Consider the following 24,155-nt stretch of genomic DNA (forward strand, 5'->3'; position numbering starts at 1 on the left):
GCTCCATGCGGTGGTTGACGCCGGTTGCCATCCCTTCCCGTCCAATCCATGCGACCGGCTCTTCTTCGACTGCTGAGGAGGCCCTTCGCCGTCTCAACCCTCGACACCCTCGCCGCGACCTCTATCGGGATCGAGCAATTGGAAATTGATTATACGCGCCTGCGCGGTCAACCACAATGCTTGCGACACTATTCGAGTATCAATGACGCCCGCGCGCCCCCTGCTGAGCGCAAACAGTGGCCACGCCAGCGTACGCCGGACAAGAAGCCGACGGGCAAGAGGCGACCTTTGAGCTTTCCTATCCACGAGATTGAAATACCGACAGACACCGATGCGATAGCACCACCGCCACCACCACCTTCAGATAAACCTTATTCCGAAAACGAAAGAACACTCGACACCCCTGCAAAGGCTTTGCGATTACACCCGGAACGGCTGGAGTTCGAGTCAAATGTTGGACACACCCATGATCTTGGCACGCGGTTAGTGGACCAGCCGGAGCATTCGAGCGATTTTGAGCTTTGGGAAGAGCTCCTCCATCATCGGCAACGGAAATATGGAGATCAAGGCACACAAGAGATTTGGGAGGGAATGACAGTGCGCTTGCAAGGAGTCCAATTACCCGTCACTGGACCCCGGGCCGATTTCTTCTGGAGATGCTTCGTGGGTCTTGGGCTGAGGCGCGAGATATATCTTACGAGCGTGCTCGAACATGCAATTGACATCTACCAGCGTCAAGGCATCAGCTGGCCGCATCTCTATGAAAGTGTGGTAGGTAAACTATTGGATCAAGGCCGAACAAGACAAGCTTCCGCACTACATCGAATGCTGCAACGATCAGGACTGGCTCAACCGAATGATGTCGCAAGGGTGCTTAAGCAAGTCTTCCATCCTGCATGTCTGCCAATATCTGAAGATCCGGCAACCCTCATCATTTCTCAACGGCAGACAATCGCTTTCGGGCAGACTGCCTTGAAAGCTATGTGCCGCTGCGCACCGGGTCATCGTATCTACGGACCGGTAATCTCGCATTTAATGCAGAATGGTTATGGAGAATATGCGCTGAAAATGCATGAATTCCTCGTGAGACACGATGACCATCCGCAAACAGCGGAGGAAATGTTAGACCTTTGGGAATACGTCAAAAAGCATGGCAGTGAACGAGAATTCAATGCCATTCGAGACTATGCTGAAGAAAGAGAATTTGAAAAATTCAACACCGACACTTCCATGACCGATGAGACAGCATCAGCAGGGCACAAAAAAGAGAAAGGAGGCAAGAGATACAACGACGACATCGGTGCGAAATTGATATCTACGCCGCCATTCAACTTGGAATGGGTTATTGGGACTCTCAAAATGCTCGGCGTCTCAGCAATCGGACCCCGTACTATTCGCGAAGTTACCATCAGAGCCAACAGCAGTAAGGAGATCCTTGATAGAATCAATCTGATTCGGGGATCCGGAATCACGATCGAAGACTCCATCTTTCCAAGACTGGTTGAGAAGCTTGCCAAACAGCACCGCAGCATCTTACTTTCCGATTTGCTGCATAGTGATCAACATCCCGATGTCCTGGCAGACGTGAAGATCCAAGAATCGTTCCTGGTGTCGCACTACATGGCCCAGGACTGGCGCCAGTATAACTTGGCGCTGGCAGTGTTGGCAGAGCATTTCCCGAGCTCGTCAGGTCTTTTAGATCTACACTTCCGCAAGCACATTGCAGCTGGGGAATATGATGCAGCTTCCAAGGTGGTGGATGAGGTTGCCATACATGGTCAGAAGTTGAGCGAGGAGAGTGTGGATTTTCTGGCGCAAAAAGTCCTGACATCTCGTCAACAGACCAAAGGCCCATCCCCGGGCAAACCGCTATCAGCTAAAGATGAGGTGATGTTCGTCTTTCGGGTTCTGCAACGCGTGGTGCCAGCCGGGAGCTATGTCAGTGCGCCATTTTGGGTTGAGTTGCTGAAGCGACTCGGCATGGATAAGGATTGGGATGAATTTAGCGAAATGTGCCATTGGTTGGTTCACGAGTACTCATTTATTCCCCACGCGGAGCCCTCGTTGTTCCCTTCCAAATTGCAGCCTACGGGGCGAGACGGCCGAATTCTCAGTCAGATATTTAGCACGAGAATGCAGGTGGCGATTGTCAGCTGGGGATTCCGACCGCGCATCGACGAAAATGTCGTCGGCAACAAAAAGAATTACTACAAAGACCCGACTACCGGCCAAAGGTACATGCTCTTGGTGCGAGGCATAGTTCTTCTTCGAGACTTGCGCAATGCTGGCGTGAAAATCGAAGTAGACTGGGTCCGACGAGCAACTCGTCACCGGTTGGCCACTTTGTTCAGCGAGTATTCACCCTCGGCGAGGCGAGTGAACCGGAGGCTGCGACTAATGTGTCCATTTACTCTGCACGAAGTGGTTGCAGAAGCCAAACGTGCTTGGGGTGATGAATTTTTGTTCCGTGGGCATGAGCGCTCGCGGTCACCTCGGTGGCTGGCAAATCCATATCGTACGAGGAGCAGTCTCCGCCGTTCTTCCAACGTCGTAATTCCGCGACGAGAAATGGGGCAACTACGTGAACGGGCGAGACGAGGCGATAGTCGTGCGTTGCGCCAGATGCGCGAGTGGCAAGATCTACGCGAGCGATTTCCACCGAAACCACGGCGAGGCCCATAGCTGTGTTTCTTGTATATTATTTTGTATTTTATCTTTTGTATTTTGTACATATAGGATGGATGGATGGATGGATGTACCAATAATTGATAACCACTGATACAAGTGAGAATTTGAACCCACCTCGTCCTTCAATATCAACTTGAACCCTCCCAGGGACACGCCTGGGTATCCTTGAAGAAAATCCATGGAACGAATGAAGATGATCGACAGCAGGGTGCATCATTAGGCGCTCTGCTCCTCGCGTCAGACCGGGCTGTGCGACTGACGCGGATGTGTTCCCCTATGATTGAGTGTTGCCTACGGAGTACGAAGTATTACTACACGGTCTCGACTTTCTCTATAAGAGATTTCATAGTCATCGCCTCCGTACAGTAATATATCCAGGCTAGGCCAACGAAAGGCTGCGCCAAGCGTGGCTGGACAGGCGATCCACCCGCCGATCTAAGAATAGTTGAGACGGCAACGCGGCCTGGACCCGCTTAATGGATCATCAACATTCCATCCTTGTCACTTATTGACACCCTTTTTCCCTGTCATTTACATCTTCCTACGAGTACTCCTTCCTCCTCTCCTATCGCATATCGCATACCCTCACCATGCAACTCCTCCCCTTACTGGCGCTGCTCCCCGCAGCCCTCGCCAACCCACTAAATATCCGCGCAACCGCCTGCAACAACTCACCCGATCTCTGCGACAAATCCTACGGCGATATCACACATCTAGGCGCTCACGACAGTCCGTTCGTGACCTCTTCTTCCTCAAGCTTTGCCTTGGCTGCCAACCAGTATGTTTCTGCCAGTGCTATTCCTTCCCTCTTCACCCCGTCCAACCATTCATTCATCTGACAATTCTACCCCAGATATTACGATACCCCGACCCAACTCAGCGCCGGTGTCCGTCTCGTCTCTGCCCAAGTACACAAGAGTGGCTCACAATGGCACCTCTGCCACTCCCAATGCGGTTTGTTGGATGCAGGCCTATTGAGTGACTGGCTCAAAGACATCAAGGGCTGGCTAGACGACAATCCAAACGAAGGTACGCGCGGCCCAGCCCAGCCCAACACACCCTACCAGCAAAGCTAACAGATCTTCTTCTTAAACACAGTCGTAACAATCCTCCTCGTCAACTCCGACTCAGCCACAGCCTCAGACCTAAACACCGAGTTCGAAACAGCAAACATAACCTCCTACGCCTACGAGCCCAAATCCCTAACCTCAGCACCAACCACCTGGCCAACCCTACAAACAATGATCGACTCAGGAAAACGCCTCGTCACATTTGTCCCAAGCTTGACAACAAGTACCTCATACCCCTACCTAATGAACGAATGGGACTTCGTCTGGGAAAATCCATACGACGTCCGCTCCCCATCAAACTTCTCCTGCTCCGCAGATCGACCATCAACAGATACAACCACCCTCCAAGCATCCAGCAAATTACCCCTCATGAACCACTTCCTCTACTCAAACGATCTCTCCGATATAGGCGTCGAGTATCCCAACACCTCTTACGTCGCCACGGTCAATGCTGCGTCCGGCGGAACGGGCAATCTCGGCAGTACGTTGACGAAGTGTAAGAAGACTTGGGATCGAGCTCCGGCATTCGTGTTGGTTGATTTCTTTAATCGCGGACCGGCGATTGATGCGATTGATGATATTAATGGCGTTACTAATGCTGTTGGACGGACTTCGGTTTCGACGGCCGCGGGTTCCTCGAGTGATGGGAGTACGATCAATAATGTCTTTAAGGGGCTTGTTGACTTGGCTAGTTCGGCTAAGTCGGGCGCTACGCCTTCGATGGGGGAGTGGATTTGGGTTGGTGGGGATTGGAGTAAGATTCTTGGTGGTGGGATTGCTTTTAGTTAAGGAAGGCTAAGGCTGTCTCGCTTGCTTTGCTCCCTCCCTCCCCTCCTCCCTCCTTTTCTTTCTCGCACTTTGACTTCGACCTTGTTTATTATCGTGCAGCGTTTTTTGTTCTCGCACATGTTTCGATTCCCTCTTCATACTGGTATATAGAGCATGGGGTATGGGCTTTTTGTTTGGGATTTCTGGGTTGTGTCGGCGTTGCATGATCGCAAAATGACCTGGTGTTTTTTTTTCTCCTCCCCTTGACTGCTTTCAATTGGGGCTGGAATTGGAATTGGAATGGAATGGAATGACGGCATGACCTGCGAAGGGGGCTTTGATCCCTCCATAGTATATAGAATTGAGCAAAAAATTGAATAATTCTCATTGAAACTGATCGGTGCTCGTATCCGCTGGTTCTTACTAGTACATTCAAGTTCCATGTTCAAGTTCAATCAATAATGATACTCTGTCAGTGGTACTCCGTACTAGTAGTAGTACTGGTACTGATATTCCCCGCAAGAGATAGTATAGAGCCTCCTACCCCACCCTCTCTCGATGAACTTCCAACTTAAATTCACTGGTCTTTCCTCAGTAACTGGCGCACCTTATTGACCTTATCCTCAGCAGTCTGCTCTTTATCCGTCCTGTTTCAAGTTATGTGTCAGCCAGCACCTGGGTAAACTATATCACGCGAAGATATACACATATATTCCACGGAAGTATATAGTATAGAGCTTTATCCGATTGGACGGGGATGTTTGAGAGATAAAATCGTCCGATGCAGGGGCCGTAATCAATTAAAACTCAGCTCCAACTGCAGAAGCTTAAAACGCACCTTGATCCGACCCGGATATCCGTCTGGATACGTACTATTCCCTGTTGGTGGAGGAGGGTATGCGCCTGTCCGATGACCTGGTGGACCCGGTCCCAGGAGCCTTCTGTAACACGATACGAGGGCTGATTAGCGATCAGACGACCCTAGCTGAGGATGGTCGTATAACACCCCTTTATATTGAGACTGTAATTGGATCATACTACTACTTACCGAGAGTGGTGCCGGCGGAGTGCAGGGTGTATTTTATGCCCGAGGCTTCGATTAGTCGCTGGACATCGGCGATTTGGGCGGAGACGGAGGGTGAGGAGGTGCCAATCTGGGGGTATGGATCAGGGCCGTGACGGGGGAGAATGGAATTGAGGGCTGGGTGTTTGGCATACTGGAATCAGACAAAAGTCCGCGGTGCACTTGGGAGGGGTAGGTAGTTCCATGATGGCGTAGCGGAGCAGAGAGTAGAGTAGAGTAGAGTAGAGAGTAGAGAGTAGAGAGAGTGTTGTGTAGGGAAGAAGTGGAGGTGGGGCAGGTCGACCTCGAACTCTCGGCAGGCGCTAATGTTAAGCTGCGTCTGCAAGTATTACCTTAAGATAGTCTGTACATTATGGTATACCATGGACCGGTCCATGGTATACCTGGATGTCTATGGCCACGTCAGAATGGGCAGATGTGAAGCTCTTGAGGGATTGCCCAACCCATGAGGTCACCACAAATGAGGGGGCTATTTAGGAAACACACCCCACTACGAGGGGTTGTAAAATATTTAACACTAAAATTAAATTAAAATAAAAACCACCATTTTTCCAACCAAAAAGTGCATGTTAATTTGAATAGGGCTGACTAAGATACGATCCGATCGGCGAGTAGCTTCCCAGGCTTGATCTCGCGTGACCAATCGTCTCTTCCCTCCTCCACTCACCTTATCAGCCCCCCCTGCAACCCCGGACTTCTTGGGAATCGAAATCTAAATCATACAAAGAAAAGAAATTTATTTCTACGAAACTCATCCAACTTCCTCCTTACATCTCCCCAAGTCATGCTCCTGGAGACTTCCTCCTCCCCATTCTCCCTCCCCCCCCGAATGACAAAACCCAGTCTCCTCCAGCTCCCACCGGGAGTTCAACTCGTCTACCTGGCCGAGGGCGGAGCAAATGTGATATACCGCTTTGTCCCATCCACCTCCCATCTAGCGGTCAAGAAAGATGATTCAAAACAACTGCTCTCGTCATCTCACGATGGCGGCGGGGTCACGGTCACTACCCTAACGACTATCCCCCCAATCTTCAGAGGCAAATTACTTCGTCTCCGCAAACAAACCGCATCAAACATCAACTATAAAGAAATCGCAGCAAATTTCAATACCAAAATTCGGCCCCTTTTCCACGCGGACGAATTAGTCGACCAAACACTAATTCGACTCCCGGATGACCTCATCCCCCACTGCAATCAATTACTCCGCGCCGAAGAACGAAACGGAGGGTCCAGACCTGCAAAACGCCATGGCAGCTATCTGGCCTTGAACGAACCATTCGGTCTACTAATTACCGACATGACCGTCTTCAATGATGCCGACCCAGGCGCAAGACTGGCCGAGTTCAAGCCAAAATGGCTACTTCAGTCCCCGTCAGCACCGATCGGTGCGGAACGGTGTCGAACGTGTGCGCTTCGGGAAATGAAGAATCGCGAAGCGAGAGGGTTGGGAGTGAAGGAGTCCCGATCGTTTTGTCCGCTTGATCTTGTTTCTGAGCGCTTTGATGATGTACTGCGTGCTACGGCGTTTGTTAGGGGTTATGATGCTGGTAATGACCGTGACCGTGATCGTGTCCGGCTTGCGGAGATCTTGTTCCGAAATTCAACTTTGCGGAATTTACAGTCTAGACAGAAGACTTTTCGGGAGGTTGGGTTGTTGGGGCCTGTGGAGGGGTCGAGGGAAGATTCGTTGGATATGACTCTTCGTGATTGTACGATGTTTATTAAGGTAAGCCTTTTGTCCCCCCCTCTCCTTTCCTCCCTTTTATTGCTGGGGGCTTAGCCCTTCTTCCCACCCACTAGAAGGATTCGGGCTAATATTCCACCCAGATCCCCGGCAACGAATCAGAACCTGTGGAAATCCGCCTCGGCGACCTCGACTTGAAAACAGGAGCTGGAGGCAAAGCACAGTACTGGCGAGATTTGGAGCGCCAATTAATCGATGGAGGCTGGTACTGTACTTCTAGTTCGGACAGCAGCCAGAAACAGAGCGAGTGTGCACTGCGGTCTTCCCGTGATGAATTTAATGGTAATGGCAATGGTGTTTATTCGACATGATCACATCTTTCAAGCCCCGGGTTTATGCTTTGGATAATTGGGTAATCGGGTCGACTTTTTCGCTTTACGCTTCTTTCCTTTTTTTTCGGCCTGGTTCGGTTCGTTTGGCTCGGTGCTTCAGTATCAAAGGGGTGTCCTGATAGAATAATTTTAACATAATGGGTGGTTGGTTTTGAATTGTTATACATAATTCGTTGTTACATAATTCGTTTCTGTTGCTTGGTTCACTTTGACCAGGTTGAGCTTCGTTAGATACGAGTTTTAGTTCGGAAACGGTGGCTTCTTGGCTTTGTTAGACAAATATTAGTATCTCTTATTTCTTATCACAGGCCTTTGCTCCAAGTCACATCTACACTGGTGAAAACGGAAAGTGGGTTGAGCAAGTCAAGAAAGCGATTCCCATATATGATATACTTTAGACTGGACGGGGCTATTTTCATGCACTACGGCATATTCTAGGCGAACATGTTGAATTACTGATCAAATTAGATAGGGTGACATCGGTTGTGATAAAAAAGAGTTAACCACCACGAATTCCCGAGTTCACAAGTCTCCACGCATTCATAGCTTTATAGCCCTGCCTCACTTTCTGACAAAAGGGGTTCTCTTCATCCTGTAACAGAGACTCTATCTTCTTGTCAAGCCACCTCTATTCCCTGATCTCCAGCACCCAACGCTCTCTGCTGTTCGGTTGTGGTTGGCCATTCCCATTCGATCCGCCTCCCTCGCCACACCGTTTCTTCGCAACCGTAGGAAGAACTTTCAACTTAATGACTTTCCTGAAGCTTCAAGCATTCCCATCATCCCATTGATCAAGTCCCCAGAGCCAGTACTAAACCCTTCACGCGCCACGCGATTGATAATGCGCCAGCCGTCCATAGTCTTCTCGAGTTTGTCCACATAGACACCGTTCATCTGGTACATCATTGGTGTGCCATCGGGGCCATTGAGACCTAGAGGAGTCAATGTCTTCACTTTGACCACTGCAGTCTGCTTGTCATCGGAAAAATCAATGGCAGTATTGGCGTAGATGTGGAAAGTCCATGGAAAAAGCTTCCCAGTGAAGACAGGGCCTCGCTTGGCCTCCTCGTATGTCATTTTTCCACCACCACCTGCAGACCAGTCGAAGGAAGTATGCGGTGAAAAGATTTGATCGAGTGACCCTATGTCTCTTTCATCCGCAGCGTGCACGTATCGTGCATACAAATCATCTATCTCCAGCCGGTCGGAGATTTCTTGGATGGAAAGAGTCATCTTGGTCGGATATAGTGATTGTGTGCGAGGAAAGAAGGAAGGAAAGATCGACCGGCCGTAGGTCATTTGTTCACTCATCCGTCCTTTCCAGCATGCAGTAACTTGACTTTCTTACCTAGTGTGACGCGTGCTATCTCAAAAAGGTAGGATATTCAAGATCTTATGTGCACTGCACAGCACTGCACAGCGAGTCATGGCTTGATTGACTGTGAATGTGAATACAGGTAAAATGTGACCGAAGGGACCAGTGCCAAAATTGTACGAAGGCAAAAAGAGTATGTCTGCGGACACGCGCCTCTGACGCAGCGCGGACAAAGAATAGGTAAGTTAGAATGCAGGACATGAACTATTCATAGAGGATTCGGACTTTAATTCAGATAGTAGACTCCATAGCCATGATGGCGTCGAGTCGCTTCTGCAATTGCCTGAATCGAGGCAAGAGTCTACAGAGGGCAAAGGTCTAAGCGGCTACCCTCTAGAGGAGGCGCAGGCGAATAGAAAAATCTTACAAGAGGAGCTTAGCAGTGACAATAGACTACCTGCTCCCCGACGAGTCATTCTGCAGTCAGCCGTCAAAATTCTCGACGACGTACTACATTCCTTCCCATCGGCGTCGGTAGATATACCGGTAGATGCGAGGGCTGTCGCATCATCAGCAAGTTTGCACGAGCCATCATTCGAGTTCTTTTACATGATGCTTGAAGGTTGGTGCTCTTTCATTTGCTTGCTTGCGTACCTAGCGCACAAACTCATTTCTGTTCACAAACCAGAAGCCGAAAAAGGGACATTGTGGCCAGATCATGTATCCAATCCTTGTCTAAGGGACATGACCTATGCTCTGATGGCCAAAGATGGGAATGAACAATTTCTCTGTCATTTTCGAGTCTGCGTCTATACCAAGGCTATTTCTGTTATATCGCGATGGCTTGTATCCACAGAGACAAACACATCCATAACGCAGAAACTCATCGAGTCCAAGTCCCGGTACATGGCAGCAGCCTGTAAAGCGTTAGACTCGATCAGCTTTCTATCACCTCCAAGCATCTCAGTTATTCAGGCTCTCCTGTCAGGGGTATGGATACCTCTACAATATACCCGGTCTCTTACAAGCTTTGAAGGTTAATGAACCTGCACAGGCAATGCTAATGCAAGGAATGGAAAATTTGTCTCAAAGCTGGGCTTTAACATCTGTGGCATCTCGTTATCTCGTCGCACTAGATGGCCACAAATTGGCCAATTCCGCCCCCCAGAACGAAAGAGATAGAACTTTAAAAGCCTGCCTTGGTTGGTGTTTCTGCTTGGATAAAATCATGAGCATGCTGCTAGCTCGGCGCTCGTCACTACCAAAGCTGCTGACCACTTCCGCTGAGCTTGTAATACTACCCGAAAACTCTCCAGGTGCCGGTCTCATGAAAACCATGGTGGATCTCTCTTTAATTATACAGGTTGTGAATGACACTGTGACAAGGGCTGAGTTGAACGAAGCCATTGACCTGGAAGGCCGATTTGATGCTATCTTGAAAGAAATGAAAGAGATGTTAGCGAAGATTGACTTGGTAAGTTTTTGTGATACCTGAGGCATTGCTGGCCAGTTAAGATGCTAATACTAAAATTGGGTCACGGTACAGGCAAGGGATGAAGCTTCGCGTGCACATCAGCTGGACTGGATAGCAGTGGAATTCACCACTCGAGCCGCCCTGATAAGTATTCATCAGTCGCGTCTCAAGCTCATGCAGAACCCTTCGACCCGAACCGACTGCGTCACGTGTGCTCGAGAATCTCTTGGGTATTTCTCACGGCTTCAAAGCCAGCTAAGTGACGATGCCAGATTTGCAGAAACTTTCACTTTTCAAGCTTGGTAATAAATTCTATTCATTAACCGTAGAAGGACGAAGGAAGCTAGCTAACTAGCTTTCTAGGATAACCCTTGTGTTCCCCTTGAGCAGCTTCTTTATTCTGTTCTGTAATTTCATCGCGACATCCAATATCGAGGATTATGCTTTGATGGAGCAGGTTTTTCAACAGCTACATCTTTTGCCTAACTCCAAATCTCGTGCGAGAATACAGCATCTCCTGGGCAGTTATCGTCAATTATGCCAGGAAATTTTGCCGAGCTCAATAGAGGCTCATCGAGGATTGCAGACCGAATATGCCATACCACAATCGGAAAACCATGAGACTGGTAACATGCAGGCAATTGACCCGGTTGAATGGCTTGAGCGTCCTGAAGAGCACCTCAATTTTGATGGAGTTTGGGACGACGAGTCACTGCAAGATCTTCTTACGGCGCACTCTTCGCTGGGGCTGTTTGAGCAGTGCAATGATGTGTAGGCCATTTCCGCGGCTATCACTGCACTGAAACCTATATGTAATGAGTGATCAGAGGGCTTGACAGGTTATTCTCAACTCTGAACGCTTGTGTCGAACTGTTCTCTCTTCCCAGTCGTGGACGTGGCCTTATATCATGAAGATGTTTTTGATATCTAGGAAGAACAACATGATATTGAATTTACAAATCCACGCAAAATCTACTTGCACGAGATTGATTGATGGCTCCCTGTCCTTCTTGCTCAATTTTTTATCTTCGTGGAAAGGATTAGCTCGTGCGTCTTCCAAGGGCCTTAGTGATCCGCAGGTTGTATTATTTTCCCCACGCAATAAAACCTCAGAAATGGAAGATGATGGTCTGTTTGCTGTATTTAGCCTCTTTAGCTATTTTAGATGTGGTGAAGGATTTGTTCTCTATTATATTGTGGATTGATTAAATAAGCTTTGAAGGCGAGAGTCTTGGAGATATGTTGCCTGGATATTATCTATGGTACTGATCTCGTACTGTAAAATAGATTGATGGTTGCCCAGGTGTAGAAAGTCATCTAGATCAAAGTGTTTCAAATAATATCCTTTTCTGTTTAGGACAAATTTTTGGGAATTACATCATGGATTAAAAAAGTGAGAGGTCAAACTGAATTCAATAACTACTAGTACTGTAGCTTAACTATATGTTGTCAGCTACCCGCGACCCATAGTTATCAGCTGGCTGAAACCGGGACCGCGGCATATCACGACAGAACAACTAACCATTAGTTAGTTACTAGTAGGATACACTCCTAATTTGCTTGGCAATCTCATGACCTATCTACGAACCAGTTAACCTGTATCAAATGGTTTTCATCTAGTATTCTGACTTAATCAGACTTTACATATTTCTAACAATATCTAAATAACAATAGTAGCGAATTTTAGTCTACAAAAGTCATTAAGCTTAGTTTACCTGCTATAATAAGTCTTATTCAAGCTATTTATAACCCCCCTCCCAACCTTTAAGCCCGGGATTCGGCCTGCCCCTAGCCCATGCCCACACCTAACTTGAACTTATCTAGCGTTTCTTTTACACTCCTACTTCAAAATCTCTCCTATCACCCCATGACAGCAACCAGGAACCTTCACCACGATTACCAGAAGATTTCTTAGACCTACACACTTCCCACGCTTCTACAGCCAAAAACTACCCCTTTTCACTCTCTCGGGCGTCATTCGCTTCCCCACTCCCATCAACCTCTACCCTTCACGTCTCGCAAAGTCTATACACACCATACCACCAACACCTTCTCAACAACGGTCCCTCCTTCAAAACGCGATCCAACAATGGATTCCAATCTAAACGACACCGACCAAATCGAAGCCCTCCTAAACAAAGATAATTTCAAAACTTGGCGCTTTATAATCTACAGATGCACATACCAAAACAACACCGACTGGGATAAATTCCTAACTCACTTCCTGAGCCCCGTCCCAGAATCTCTAGAGTACTACAGCGGTCTAGATCTCCTTGAAACATTCGCCCCAACGGTGCTAGAAGACCCCTCCTTCGAAGGTGCGACGGCTGCCACTCTCCGCGAGCATTTAGGCCAGTGGTCAAAGACTGCAATGAAAGAGGAACAGGGCGTTAGTGAAATCTACCGTGCACGGACTGGTCGATACCGGTTTTTTATCATGATGGATCAGGAAGATATGCAGTCGGTTTTGAATGCACCTGTGGATCAAGATGAGATGGGGTTTGTTCGTATGGTGTATGCTGAGTGGGGACCCGAGGAGCTTGAGAAGGAGGATATTGTGAATGGTGATGTGGATGACCCGGAGGAGCCACTTGAGGGGTGCACTGAGTATGATGTGGGTTGGATGAAATTGTATTGGCAGGTTGCACAGTTGCCGGCCTTTCTTAAGTTGCGGGATAGTGATGACTGGCAGGCGTATTATACTCGTTCGCCGGAGATTGGACATATTCTTTGATGTCTAGTTCGATGATCTATAAGGTATGGAGTGCTAGTAGTATAAGATTAAGATCCCGAGTCATCATTCGCAAATAGGGATATGAGGGATCTTGAGATTAGATTAGATTAAATCATGCTGGGGACGGTATTGGATGCTTGACTCTGTATTTGCAACATAGATACCTGCATACCTGTCTGATGGTTTTATAATTGCCGTAGTGGTTCTACTACTAGTAGTAGTCTAAATCCCTGACTCCTTCGGCCCCAGCTCAAAAGTGAACTGCTGCGAAAGAGGTGACACCCTCCAACGTGCAAAGAGCTGCGCATTCTCCACCAAGATCCGCCGGAGCATCTCCCCCCTCTCCTCTTCACCAGGCCATACACCCTGCCATACGCATACATACGGCTCCATGATCCCCAAGGCCTCCCTGATCCAACTCCCTGCCCTCTCTTTGCCAATTATCCCCTTCTGCACCATCTGCCTCTCCAGCTCCCCCAGGAAACGCTCCTTCTCCTCTCTGTCCTTCACCGCAGCATGCATAACTGCTAGTAGTATATGTGACCGGATTGACAGGTCTAATTCATCCATCTCGATTCCCTCTAGCCCTAGTCCAAGTCCAACTGTCTCCTCCACCGCAACAGCGGCTAGGAACTTCACCTCCTCCTCACTCCCGATCTCTTCCTCCCACCCCCTCCACCGCGCCTGTACTCCAATCCCTCCATCCGGCAACCCACACCACATCACCTGCTCCGACTCGCCATCTCCCTCGACAATCTCTTCCCCCGATACCTGTGCGAGGTACTCTGCTTCCAACCTGTGTATATCATACTTCCCCTGCGCAACCGATATCCCAAAGCAATTAGGCATCCATTCTTCCCAAGGAATTATCTTACCCAGGTAAGAACGAGATATATTAAAAGTAAAATAGTCAAGCCAAAAGCGCGCATGTGATTCCGAATCAGGTGCCGCGCTGGGGTTGAACTCCAACGTACTGAGAGCTACAGCCGTAAGAGTCTCAAATGACAGAAAAGGCTGCCTACAGCGCGTGCACCCAACCGTATAAGCCCAGCGGGGTCGTTTCAGGACATGCGCGGACACCGGATTACGGCACGGCTGGCATAGCGGGGAAGAAGAGTCGGGCAGGTCCTGGAGATCAGGCAGGCGGTAGAAGCACGCTGTAGTGCGCTGGGTGAGGAAGTGGGTAGAGTAGTAGGAGCGCCAGACGGAGGAGTGCAGAAGGGCGTGGTGGGCTGTGTAGAAGGTAGGAAAATCGGAGAAGGAGGGCAAGTCACCTTCCAGTTGGGAGGTGTAGCGGTAAATGGCTGCTGCCAGTTGTGCGAGGTAGAATATATCCAGGGTACGATTAAAGCGTAGTTCGCACTCGCCGAAGGACCAGCCGTGTGCGTGTAGCTTTTCTATAACGTCGAATACCCCGTTGCCATTCCATAGGCCCTCGTCTAGATAGATGAATGCGATTCGTAAGATATCCTCGTGGCAGGTCACTGGCACGATGCCGCCTTCGGCATTGGTTAGGAATTCTTCGGAGTTCATTGTAGTGCTCATGGAACGTAGGGCGATAAGGGGATGAATGCGGGAGATTTCACGAGAACCTTTCCACTGTTCTACATGTTCATACAACTTGAAGGGCGAGGCATGTGCTATGTAATTATAGAAGTTGTAAAATAGTGTCCACGTAACGATACTGGAAAATATCTATTCCGAGACTATTCTCAATATAGTATGATAGTTCTTGGCATTAGGGTTCCAGAAGGGAGACTTGTTTTTCCATTCTTAACCGATGCATTGCCCAATATTTACTTGATCCTCATCTAAGACAAAACTCTTCTTCTCCGCTAACTTCTGCTTTGAACCTTTGCCCCCCCCCCCAAAGACACTATCTAGCTATATGTTCAACATACTGAATTGTTAAGATCAAGTAATTTATTCAAACGGAATAGCTTCAACAAAGGGCGGACAGTATGGCGAGACCTGGTCTATTGGGTCGGTTGCCGATATGAAGCGCCGTACCCCGAGTACAGGGTACAGTTCGATGGTCCACAAGGTATGGAAAGCCATAAGATTAAGACCCCGACTCGGGGCATCATTCACAGAGTGTCTTTAGATTAGATCATATCACATCACATCATATCAAATCAAATCATGCAGTTCACGACTGTCCAGAAGTAGGTTTCACAGGCTCACTGCCCCAATCACTCATCCTCACCGCAACAATCTTATCCCTCAGAATCTGTCTCTGGTGTCTACTCCACAGAAGGAAAGCCCCAACAGCAATAAGTGCCACGCCCACCAGAGATCCGATCACAATACCAGCGATTTGGCCACCCGAAAGACCCGAGCCCTTTGAGGAGGAGGATGACGAAGTCGAAGTCGAGGTCGAGGCCGTCGCAGTCGAGGCAGCGGTACTCGTACTGGTTGATGTCGTTTCGGGCGCCGTGATGTTACGACAGAACACAAATTCCTTGAATGCGCTCAGCTCGACATAGGTAATGTCCGCGCAAGCGTAATAGGTCTCATTTTTGTCTGTGTCAAAGGTGGACAAGTAGGATATTTGGAGGGTGGCATTTGACCCCGAAGCAATGTTCTTGGGCGGGTTTGTTACGTCGTAACATTCATGTCCTGGGACGAGATCGGGGAAGTCTTCGATGGCTGTGAAGTCTTTGTTTTCGGTTGGATCTGGGATGGAAGAAACTTTCAGTATTTTCTTCTCATCGTTTCTCTTTTATTTGCTCGTTTTAGGTCTCACTGTTTTGGTAGGAAATCGCTAGGTTGATGTTGTAGGATTCGTCTTGTAGAACTAGTGACACCTTGCCGTTGGCTGCACGTGGGAGGTGAAGTTAGCAACCCGATAGAATTCTGGTGTAGTTTCAATCTGTCTTTCACTCACTCAATGGGAATTCGGTTCGATTGGTGACGCCGGCAGAGGATCCGCAGGGAGCAGTGTTGTCTTGTGCGGCTGCCCAAACGCGATCCGGAGGCCAGAGGAAGGCAGCGGGTCCCATGTCTGTGGCCATGGGTGTCTCAGCGGCACGCACAAAAAAGAGGCAAAAGCTGGCGAGAGCCAGTAGCACCACCTGTCGATGCATGATGGTTGAGAGTTGAGTGCAAGTTTGTTGATTGTACAACGCGATGTCTACTGGGAAAAGGAAAGAAAGTAAGAAAGGGAGGAAGTGCAGATAGCGGGGAGGGTGTGGTGAGTCAAAGCAGGTGAGGTGAGCTTGGAGGGAAGGCAAACTGCGCCGCAAGAAAAGTAAGGCCAGCAAAATTAGCTACTAAACTAGGAAGAAGAGAATCGCCTTTTTTACTATATACATCTTAGCATTTTGAAGGGTACCCACTGCTTCAACATATGACTACTCGGTAAGATCCCGCGAGAGATGGTCCACGAGGTGGAGAAAACCACATATTCTTCTTTCAAAAGTCCAACTAGTCCCCTCATCTCTGAAGCGAGTACTACCTTACCACTTTTTGAACGTCGCCAAGCCCTGCAATACTTCGCTTGCTCGAGCCGAGCGAAGCAGCGTGACGGATGACATGTTAGCGGAGGAGGGTAGGGACGCAGTTTATTGGACATGCGTTATATTAAATGAGTGAATTGGGGTGTTAGGAGCATTAGCGTCGCCCTAGCTCGCAGTCCTTCCTGCAGGGTTCAGAGGAAGAGGGCCGGATGGTCGTTCGCCGGGTGGGGAGATTAGATTGATAAGATTTATTGGTGCCAAGGCCGAACTACCAACTACCCTAATTAGTTTCTTCTTGCAGTTCCATGTCCTTTTTGCATTTCTCACGCCGCTTTATCCTCCCTGGGTAGATATCAGCACATCCAATTGTGGTCAGGCGATGTTTTGCCAAGCCGACGTCCTGGCTAGCATTCGCCTGATCTCTCGAGTAGATTGGACGACCTCCCCCAAATCATATCAATAAATGACATTACCCTAATTCCATTCATTCAAGCAACTTCGAACCATTCATGAATAATAATAATTTGCAAAAGTTTATAGAGATAATCGGCCTGACTAGCCTTTACACATCAAGACGATTCCGCCATTCACCAACCCGATGTACCCAGTCACGAACAAGGGCCCCGAAAACACCTCTCTCGAGTCATCAATAGGAAGACCATGCGTACCACGATCAAGAACAATATAAGTTGATCGTGGATAAAGCTCCAGCAACCGAAGGCTATCCCGGTAGCCAACAGTCCGGTCTTGCCGGCCGCACACAATGAGCGTAGGTGCAAGGAATTTAGCACTTTCATCGAGCACCGCAGAAGATAACTGGTATCGATTTGGATCTTCTCGGATTGGACGCAACGCCTCACTATCCGCTGCATTCCATGCTGGACTGAGAACATCCTTATATTTCGCTTTTAAAGCTTGAATGTAAGGTGGCGTTTGGATGAGAACGTTTCCAAGTAAAGCTTTATCTTCAGCTGAGATGGTCGACATGAGCTCCCTATTTTCAACCAATGTTGTGAAAGCATCGAGGTCGCGCATGCTGTCCTTTGGCTCGATGAGTGGCACGCGCAATAGTAACCCATCGACTTGGTTGATGTACTTTTGGGCTATCGCGCGCGCGATATAAGCACCGCACGATGAGCCGATGAGTAGGAAATTCGAGCTTCCAAGTCGCGAGTCGATGAATTGTGTTAGACGGGCGTATATCTCGTCCAGATCTTTGACTTTATTTGCAGGTGTGGTGCCCATGCCTGGAAGGTCGACGTAAATTCGACGAAGTCCTGGTATTGTGTTGAAGATCGGCTCGAAGTCCGGCTCTTCGGATTTTCCCTGCATTTCCCATCCGTGGATGATTAAGATGGGGAGGCCTTTGCCGATTTCATGTGCAGACAATGTGGTCTCCATTTTGTCGTTTGGGTCAGTTTTGCTTTGGATTGATGAGGACTAAAAAGGGTGAAGTTCATGGCGGGGGAAAGCTTATGATTGTAATCACGCTAGCTCGTGATGCTGACAAATTGAGGAAATACGAACTACGCGCCATTGATTTTCCCATAGATTAGAGAAAAACTAGCGAAAAACCATTTATTCGTCGTCCTTCAAGTAGAGCTGTTCACTTGGAAATGTGCGATATCTCGTTATATTTTGTAATTAGAGTCGTTGGAAGAGAGAATCCGGAAAAGAACACTGGCACTTTGATCGAAAAAGCTACATAACAAGCCATCGAAAGGCTACATCAAGCTTTCAAGACATGGCTATCAATTTTGATATGGACCTGAAAGTAGATTAGGAAATTGATGTGTGCCGCAGACTTCGGCACAGCATGGTGTTTATTAGTTAGTATGAGATTTACGCTGTGGCTGCCTCTGAGGCCCGTCATAAAAGCGGCGACAGCTCAGACAGAACAGCCCCACCCGTCAAAGGGAGCCCTGGTCCCTGGTATCGCTCTTTACTCGTGGCTTGCAGTAGTTTATCTCCGAGGCGTGATAGGAAATGTCCGTTTTTTGGTCGGATTAGAGTATCGGTTATGGGCCTTCATTGTGCCTATATGGCGTAATTCAATAAGACTGGGATCAAATTTGATACATGTCCTAAAATGGATTTGATTTTATTATTCGCATAGTCCGTCATTATATGAGTTGGCATGGTAAGCTTGAAAGCTGCAGTAGATGAGAAGGTTAACACCACTAGTCCTGTCAACAAGTGAAACAAGCCCATGAACCCATGTTTGTCAAATCTGCAAATTGGGAAGGAACAAACAATACCAACAATACGCTAGTACTGGAGGAAGTCGCAGGGGGTGACCTCATGCAAAACTGGAGTATCCGATTCCGGTAGGCGGGTGCCTATAAACAGCTCTCACTTTCGCTTCGTTCTCCTTCCTTCTCCCTCTCCTGCTCACCCCTCCATCCCCTACATTTTGATCCGCCTCCAACATTCTTATCTGCTTTTCATTCTTTCGTTTACGCTTCTATCATTATGTTGTTCTTCTCGCTGCCTCGAGCGGCTTTCTTTGCTCTCCTCCTGTCGTCCGTACTGGCCCTCCAGCTTCCAGAACTGTTCTCGCGCCAGGAACCCGGTTCCCCCAACTACGAATGCCATGAAGATTGCGGTAAGCACTAATCAGAGCCACGAATATGAGATATGTGAATAACAATACCCCAAACCCATAGGCCTGGTTACCGCGTTTTGGCACAAAGACGGCGAATACTGTGACAACCCAGATTTCCAAAAGCACCTTTCGAACTGTCTGAAGTGTGCCTTGACCGAGGATGTCTGGAAGTATTACGGCGAAAATGTCAAGAACGCTGCCAACAAATGTCACGTTGATGCCACTCCCAGTCCCTCATCCGCGCAGGGGCCATCGCCAGCCACTGCGTCCGGGACGGGCTCTGGAGAAAGCTCTTCCTCTCTGACAACCACCACTGGTGAGGCTTCGACTTCGAAGACTGTATGTCCTGTTACTCACACTTCTCACCTCTTTCTCAATCTAATCAGCTTCATAGGAGACTTCTTCTTCCACCACCACATCCGCTACCGGAAAAAGCTCCTCCTCGGTTTCCGAATCCACCTCGAAGACTTCCGAGTCCGAAACTGTATGACAAGCCTTTCAATCCCATCGAATTTTTCTTTTAACTGACCCCAATGATAGGGCAAGACTGGTACTACTCCGGCCACTACTGGTGAAAGCTCCTCGGCCAAGACAACTGCTGAGCATACTTCGACCATCGTGACTGCCTCGGGCACTCCCCATCTTTCGACATCTGTGACTGCTTCAGTCACTTCGCATGTCTCGAGTTCCGCCAAGGTATGACTAGTTGTTCATGCTACATCTTTCACAGTTGACTAATTCAATCATAGGGAACTTCTCCAACAACCTCTTCTAGTGCGTCGTCTGTTTTCAATGCCGCAACGCCCATTCAGCAAAATGCCGTTCTTGCTGCGCTTATGGGTGTTCTGGCATGGGCATTCGCCGCATGAGTCTCGACATCGAGATATCTGAGGGGTTAATACCACAGCTGTGGCGGAAATTTCAATCAGGATATCTACAAGGAACAGGAAGTGACCATGTCTGTGCATGCCATGCCTACGCTAGACCGCACCCTTGAGGCAATGCGCGGGAGTAGTCCGTGCGTGGCAAGGAAGCGTGGATTTAGTCGGCCCTGGACCTTGTATGATGAAGAACCTTTTTGATACTATGTCAAAAATCTAATACCAAAAATTTAATTTTTCTATTCTTAACTTAGAAAGCGCTTTTTCCCAAGTGAATCCTAGCCTATTTCATAAACTGGACAAATCCTGACGCATGTGAGTTTCATGTGGTCTCGATGCCTGATATTAAGCATAGTTTGATATTCTGGTCCAAGTTAGTTTAGTCGACCTTTTCGAGAGATTAAAAAACGCTTACTCAATCAGATTCCCATCTGGGTCCCTCACGTAAACGCTCCGGATCTTCCCAACCGCCCCAGTCCTCTCTACAACCTGGGAGCCCTCAAGGACCTGTCATGGATTAGCAAAAAGCACACCTCAGTTCCCAATTCCCAGATAACATATAACTTACTTCAATTCTAGCATCTCGGAAGGCTTGAAGAACCTTCTCGACATTCTCATCCGTCAAGAAACACAAATCGGCGCTCCCAGGCTTGACGTTCTGTGCCTTGGGCTCAAACTCCTTGCCCGACAGATGAAGATTGATTTTCTGGCTACCAAAGAGCAAAGCATGTCTATCTTACCCATTAGTATCAGGAAAAATAGTATCAGAGCAGGTTTGTATTTATGGTCCTTACCTTTCTACCGACGGGTCCTTGGGCGAAGTAAAGACTTCATGACGCATCCCTAGATTGGTCGTGTAGAAGGTGACTGCTTCCGGGATGGAGCGGACTGTTAGAACTAAGTGGTCCAAGCTCTTGACTGCGAATCTTGCGGTCATTTTTTCTTCTTGTAGATGGTGTAAAAATATGTTTGAAATTGAGAAAGAGAAAGTTGGAGATCCCGCGAGGTGTAACTTCTCGGCAATTTGTGATCGGCGCCGATCCGGGGATCCCGATATCGTCAACCATATAGCCTACCTACAAGGGGGAAGTGCGCATATTGTTATCTTGAGTATATACAATCAGCTCTTTTACTCATTTTATTCCAATTCTTTTTCCACAAGCCACCTGTTAAGTTCAATAGCAAATGTTGTTTAAAGTACTACGCGTTTCATGCTTTGGGTGCCTTAGCACTAAGGCATCCACATGCATTCATCTGTATCTAGTTGCCATATTCCTCATCTTCATTCTCCCTATTTAATATTTTCGTCGAATGCTACTTGATGTTGATCTCGATCTTTATCATATTTAGGCTCCTCGCATAAAATGTCAAATTGTGAAGAGTCAGCCTTGGCCCCCACTAAGCGATCTGCATGCTGCACCGCCACAGCTTAGCATAAAGGTAACCCCTCCTCTTGAATTCCACTAGTCTCAAGTTTATCGATACACTATTCCTGACCCCCGGGTATGGATCCGCTTTCAATATCAGCAAGTGTAGCCGGCCTCACGGCAAGCTGCCTACAGACAGCAAAAGCGCTGCGCGATCTCAAGGACAAGTTCAACAACGCTAACCTCACCATCTCTGCAATATGTACCGAAACAACATTGATATCCGCGTCCATGTCTCATATCCAGAGTTGCATATTGAAAGACCCAGATGCCGTATCGAGTAAGCTGCAGAGCCACCCTAGTCTTGAGTCAACTTTAGACCAGGCCCTGACAGGCTGCTATGTGGTTTTCGATGTCCTTGAGAGCGAGATCTCAAAGCTGACAGAATCGGAGGTACTACAAACTTCAGTGGATTTGAAGTTTACTGCCAAGCTTCGCTATATGTGGAGTGAAAGTACGATGAAAGAACTTTTGGGCCAGATGCGTGGTCTTCAGACTGCACTTGGCTTCATTATGCAGTTGCTTGGAGTGTAAATACTATTCTCATCCTGGAAGAAGTAACGACTCTATCTAATACATATGCAGTGGCACAATAACGGAGCTCAAACACTTGATGGATCAGAATACGGCCATCCTCAATGAGGTAGCTCAGCATACTTCCCGCATTTCTGCTTCTGCCAATAAAGCTTCGCGAGCACCGAAGTCCATTTATGACATGTCCTTCAAAACCCTCAGTATCTCGGAGACGAAGCTTCGCTTTATAGCTCGAGGCTGTTTACTTTTGATGATGAGGTAGTCAACTCAACTGCCTATCGTCAGGTTCTGGCCAAGGCTTATGCTCGGGAGAGGTCCACGGATCCTGGAAACTCGAACGACGCGGCGGATGTCCAGGGAGAAGAAGAAGTCTCTCTAAACACAGATACACAGGATACATCTGGTATGTGGATTGTTAAACGCCGCTTCGGGTAAATTGGCTATTCTAACGGCCACTTCATGTTTTCTAGAAACCTCCACGCTGAGAAGTGGAGAAGAAAGCGAAGTAACGAGAATGACGTCCCACACAACAACATCAACCCCCTCTCCATTTATAACAAGTGATCCTGTGAAGGTTTTCCTAAACGGGAATATACTTCATACCCCAGATTGGCAGCATTATTGGTCACTGGGGCCAGAGATTGATTCCATCCCGAGGAAGGAGATCCAGCGCCAGAGCTTGCTTCACGAGTTAATAACCACCGAGGGGGGGATTTCTCCACCAGGTTCAAGTCGTTCACTATCTTTATTACTATCGTCTGATATTAGATTCATCAACGATGGTTTCTAGGGGTTCAAATCAAGAGTTTGCCGAAAAGACATTTAGCTTTCATCAGCGGATTTACGACTTGCACAAAACTTTCTTATATGACCCACTACTCAAGCGGCAAGAGGCCGAAGGGCCTTGGATCACCAACTTTCCCGACATTTTTCAGAGATGGCTGAGTGAAGCCACTCCGATTTATCTGGAATTCTGTGCTCTGTACCCCCGCCTGCACTCTGCAATCAAGATTGAGGCTACGAAAAGTTCCTACTTCCAAAGATTTCTCAACCAGACACGGGATCACAGATTTGGCAACAGGCTGGGCTGGGATACATATATGAAGAGTCCTATCGTCCGCATTCAAAGGTACCCAATGTTATTTGCCCATAGCCTTAGGTACAGCGAGCGGACCGATGAGCGGCACGGATATCAAGCGATAGAAAAAGTGATTCTGGATCTTCAGGATCTCGTTCGAAAGTGTGGTGTTGAGATTGAAAGGGCTGAGAAAGAAGTGCGAATGGAGAGACTGCGCGAGCAGATAAATTCCACACTAAAAGATGGGATTATCTCGCCGCATGCAAATATCCTCTTCGACGAGGATCTTTTGTACCAGAAACGTGGCTTTGGAAGAGTTACTCAATTAAGAGTTGTTGTTCTGGGTCCTGGCGACTATTCAATGGTACTTATCTTGAGTAAAATCTCCAAGCTGACGCAAATAAATGACGATACCGACTCGTACGAGTTGGTTGAACAGGTTAGTCAGAGCTTGGAATGGTTCACCTATTCTAGCACCTACCAATTGAAACATAATGCTAATGGGTTATGACGATGTGCATAGTTTGACGCTCGAAACCCTATCACACTCTATCTCACGTCCAGAGACTCGGAGGTTGTCAAAGAGCAGTTTACCCTGGTTTTCTCCCAGAATGGCCACCAGCCTGATTTGCCAAAGCTGAGTTGCACTAGCCTCACAAGCGTAAAAGAGCTTTTTAAGGCCGTGGGGGCCATCGGTGGAGAAGTCAAAGATATAAACCGTGGGAATATTATCCGCGAGATTCTGAATAAGAGTGCGTCTTCCGGGGTGTTGACGACTCCAAAGAGTGATAATACGACAATTTTGCGTAAGAAGAAAGAAGTCTTCAGATTTGACGAATGAAGAAGGCATCTGGGACACCACCGTTCTAGGCTACTCGGACCTCATTCAGGTTCGAAGAACCATTGTTCAATCAAGAAAATTACTAGTATCATCAGCTCACTCAACCTGTTATTTTCCACTTT

General features: G+C 48.0%; 13 protein-coding genes across 13 annotated transcripts; 7 read left to right on the forward strand and 6 right to left on the reverse strand.

Annotated features, from left to right (window-relative positions):
- Nucleotides 1-48: 48 nt before the first annotated feature.
- N7509_000982 (uncharacterized protein) lies at nucleotides 49-2,682 on the forward strand (the record flags this gene model as incomplete). The annotated part of the gene is made up of 1 exon (XM_056625619.1): nucleotides 49-2,682. One exon carries the CDS (start codon nucleotides 49-51, stop codon nucleotides 2,680-2,682), a length of 2,634 nt encoding a protein of 877 aa, XP_056494201.1.
- A 596-nt stretch (nucleotides 2,683-3,278) lies between these two features.
- On the forward strand, nucleotides 3,279-4,547 carry N7509_000983 (uncharacterized protein; the record flags this gene model as incomplete). Its single annotated transcript, XM_056625620.1, has 3 exons — nucleotides 3,279-3,466; nucleotides 3,542-3,717; nucleotides 3,787-4,547. 3 exons carry the CDS (start codon nucleotides 3,279-3,281, stop codon nucleotides 4,545-4,547), a joined length of 1,125 nt encoding a protein of 374 aa, XP_056494202.1.
- A 556-nt stretch (nucleotides 4,548-5,103) lies between these two features.
- N7509_000984 (thiamine-binding protein) lies at nucleotides 5,104-5,795 on the reverse strand (the record flags this gene model as incomplete). The annotated part of the gene is made up of 4 exons (XM_056625621.1): nucleotides 5,104-5,173; nucleotides 5,365-5,467; nucleotides 5,575-5,680; nucleotides 5,745-5,795. 4 exons carry the CDS (start codon nucleotides 5,793-5,795, stop codon nucleotides 5,104-5,106), a joined length of 330 nt encoding a protein of 109 aa, XP_056494203.1.
- A 644-nt stretch (nucleotides 5,796-6,439) lies between these two features.
- Nucleotides 6,440-7,665, forward strand: N7509_000985 (inositol-pentakisphosphate 2-kinase; the record flags this gene model as incomplete). Its single annotated transcript, XM_056625622.1, has 2 exons — nucleotides 6,440-7,336; nucleotides 7,438-7,665. The coding sequence occupies 2 exons, from the start codon at nucleotides 6,440-6,442 to the stop codon at nucleotides 7,663-7,665; spliced, it is 1,125 nt and encodes a 374-aa protein (XP_056494204.1).
- A 762-nt stretch (nucleotides 7,666-8,427) lies between these two features.
- N7509_000986 (nuclear transport factor 2 family protein) lies at nucleotides 8,428-8,919 on the reverse strand (the record flags this gene model as incomplete). Its single annotated transcript, XM_056625623.1, has 1 exon — nucleotides 8,428-8,919. The coding sequence occupies one exon, from the start codon at nucleotides 8,917-8,919 to the stop codon at nucleotides 8,428-8,430; it is 492 nt and encodes a 163-aa protein (XP_056494205.1).
- Nucleotides 8,920-10,235: 1,316 nt separating this feature from the next.
- On the forward strand, nucleotides 10,236-11,250 carry N7509_000987 (uncharacterized protein; the record flags this gene model as incomplete). Its single annotated transcript, XM_056625624.1, has 3 exons — nucleotides 10,236-10,475; nucleotides 10,548-10,777; nucleotides 10,839-11,250. 3 exons carry the CDS (start codon nucleotides 10,236-10,238, stop codon nucleotides 11,248-11,250), a joined length of 882 nt encoding a protein of 293 aa, XP_056494206.1.
- A 1,314-nt stretch (nucleotides 11,251-12,564) lies between these two features.
- N7509_000988 (uncharacterized protein) lies at nucleotides 12,565-13,209 on the forward strand (the record flags this gene model as incomplete). Its single annotated transcript, XM_056625625.1, has 1 exon — nucleotides 12,565-13,209. The coding sequence occupies one exon, from the start codon at nucleotides 12,565-12,567 to the stop codon at nucleotides 13,207-13,209; it is 645 nt and encodes a 214-aa protein (XP_056494207.1).
- Nucleotides 13,210-13,431: 222 nt separating this feature from the next.
- Nucleotides 13,432-14,742, reverse strand: N7509_000989 (uncharacterized protein; the record flags this gene model as incomplete). Its single annotated transcript, XM_056625626.1, has 1 exon — nucleotides 13,432-14,742. One exon carries the CDS (start codon nucleotides 14,740-14,742, stop codon nucleotides 13,432-13,434), a length of 1,311 nt encoding a protein of 436 aa, XP_056494208.1.
- Nucleotides 14,743-15,358: 616 nt separating this feature from the next.
- Nucleotides 15,359-16,295, reverse strand: N7509_000990 (uncharacterized protein; the record flags this gene model as incomplete). Its single annotated transcript, XM_056625627.1, has 3 exons — nucleotides 15,359-15,885; nucleotides 15,956-16,027; nucleotides 16,097-16,295. The coding sequence occupies 3 exons, from the start codon at nucleotides 16,293-16,295 to the stop codon at nucleotides 15,359-15,361; spliced, it is 798 nt and encodes a 265-aa protein (XP_056494209.1).
- A 927-nt stretch (nucleotides 16,296-17,222) lies between these two features.
- On the reverse strand, nucleotides 17,223-18,068 carry N7509_000991 (alpha/beta fold hydrolase; the record flags this gene model as incomplete). The annotated part of the gene is made up of 1 exon (XM_056625628.1): nucleotides 17,223-18,068. One exon carries the CDS (start codon nucleotides 18,066-18,068, stop codon nucleotides 17,223-17,225), a length of 846 nt encoding a protein of 281 aa, XP_056494210.1.
- Nucleotides 18,069-19,139: 1,071 nt separating this feature from the next.
- Nucleotides 19,140-20,141, forward strand: N7509_000992 (uncharacterized protein; the record flags this gene model as incomplete). The annotated part of the gene is made up of 4 exons (XM_056625629.1): nucleotides 19,140-19,272; nucleotides 19,334-19,746; nucleotides 19,813-19,968; nucleotides 20,022-20,141. The coding sequence occupies 4 exons, from the start codon at nucleotides 19,140-19,142 to the stop codon at nucleotides 20,139-20,141; spliced, it is 822 nt and encodes a 273-aa protein (XP_056494211.1).
- A 357-nt stretch (nucleotides 20,142-20,498) lies between these two features.
- N7509_000993 (VOC family protein) lies at nucleotides 20,499-21,090 on the reverse strand (the record flags this gene model as incomplete). The annotated part of the gene is made up of 4 exons (XM_056625630.1): nucleotides 20,499-20,517; nucleotides 20,569-20,660; nucleotides 20,722-20,884; nucleotides 20,948-21,090. The coding sequence occupies 4 exons, from the start codon at nucleotides 21,088-21,090 to the stop codon at nucleotides 20,499-20,501; spliced, it is 417 nt and encodes a 138-aa protein (XP_056494212.1).
- A 1,803-nt stretch (nucleotides 21,091-22,893) lies between these two features.
- Nucleotides 22,894-24,033, forward strand: N7509_000994 (uncharacterized protein; the record flags this gene model as incomplete). The annotated part of the gene is made up of 2 exons (XM_056625631.1): nucleotides 22,894-23,631; nucleotides 23,716-24,033. 2 exons carry the CDS (start codon nucleotides 22,894-22,896, stop codon nucleotides 24,031-24,033), a joined length of 1,056 nt encoding a protein of 351 aa, XP_056494213.1.
- Nucleotides 24,034-24,155: the final 122 nt, after the last annotated feature.

This window comes from Penicillium cosmopolitanum, assembly GCF_028827165.1.
Source record: "Penicillium cosmopolitanum strain IBT 29677 chromosome Unknown utg000003l:1.0-3747932.0:1.0-3751027.0, whole genome shotgun sequence".
Lineage (NCBI taxonomy): Eukaryota > Fungi > Ascomycota > Eurotiomycetes > Eurotiales > Aspergillaceae > Penicillium > Penicillium cosmopolitanum.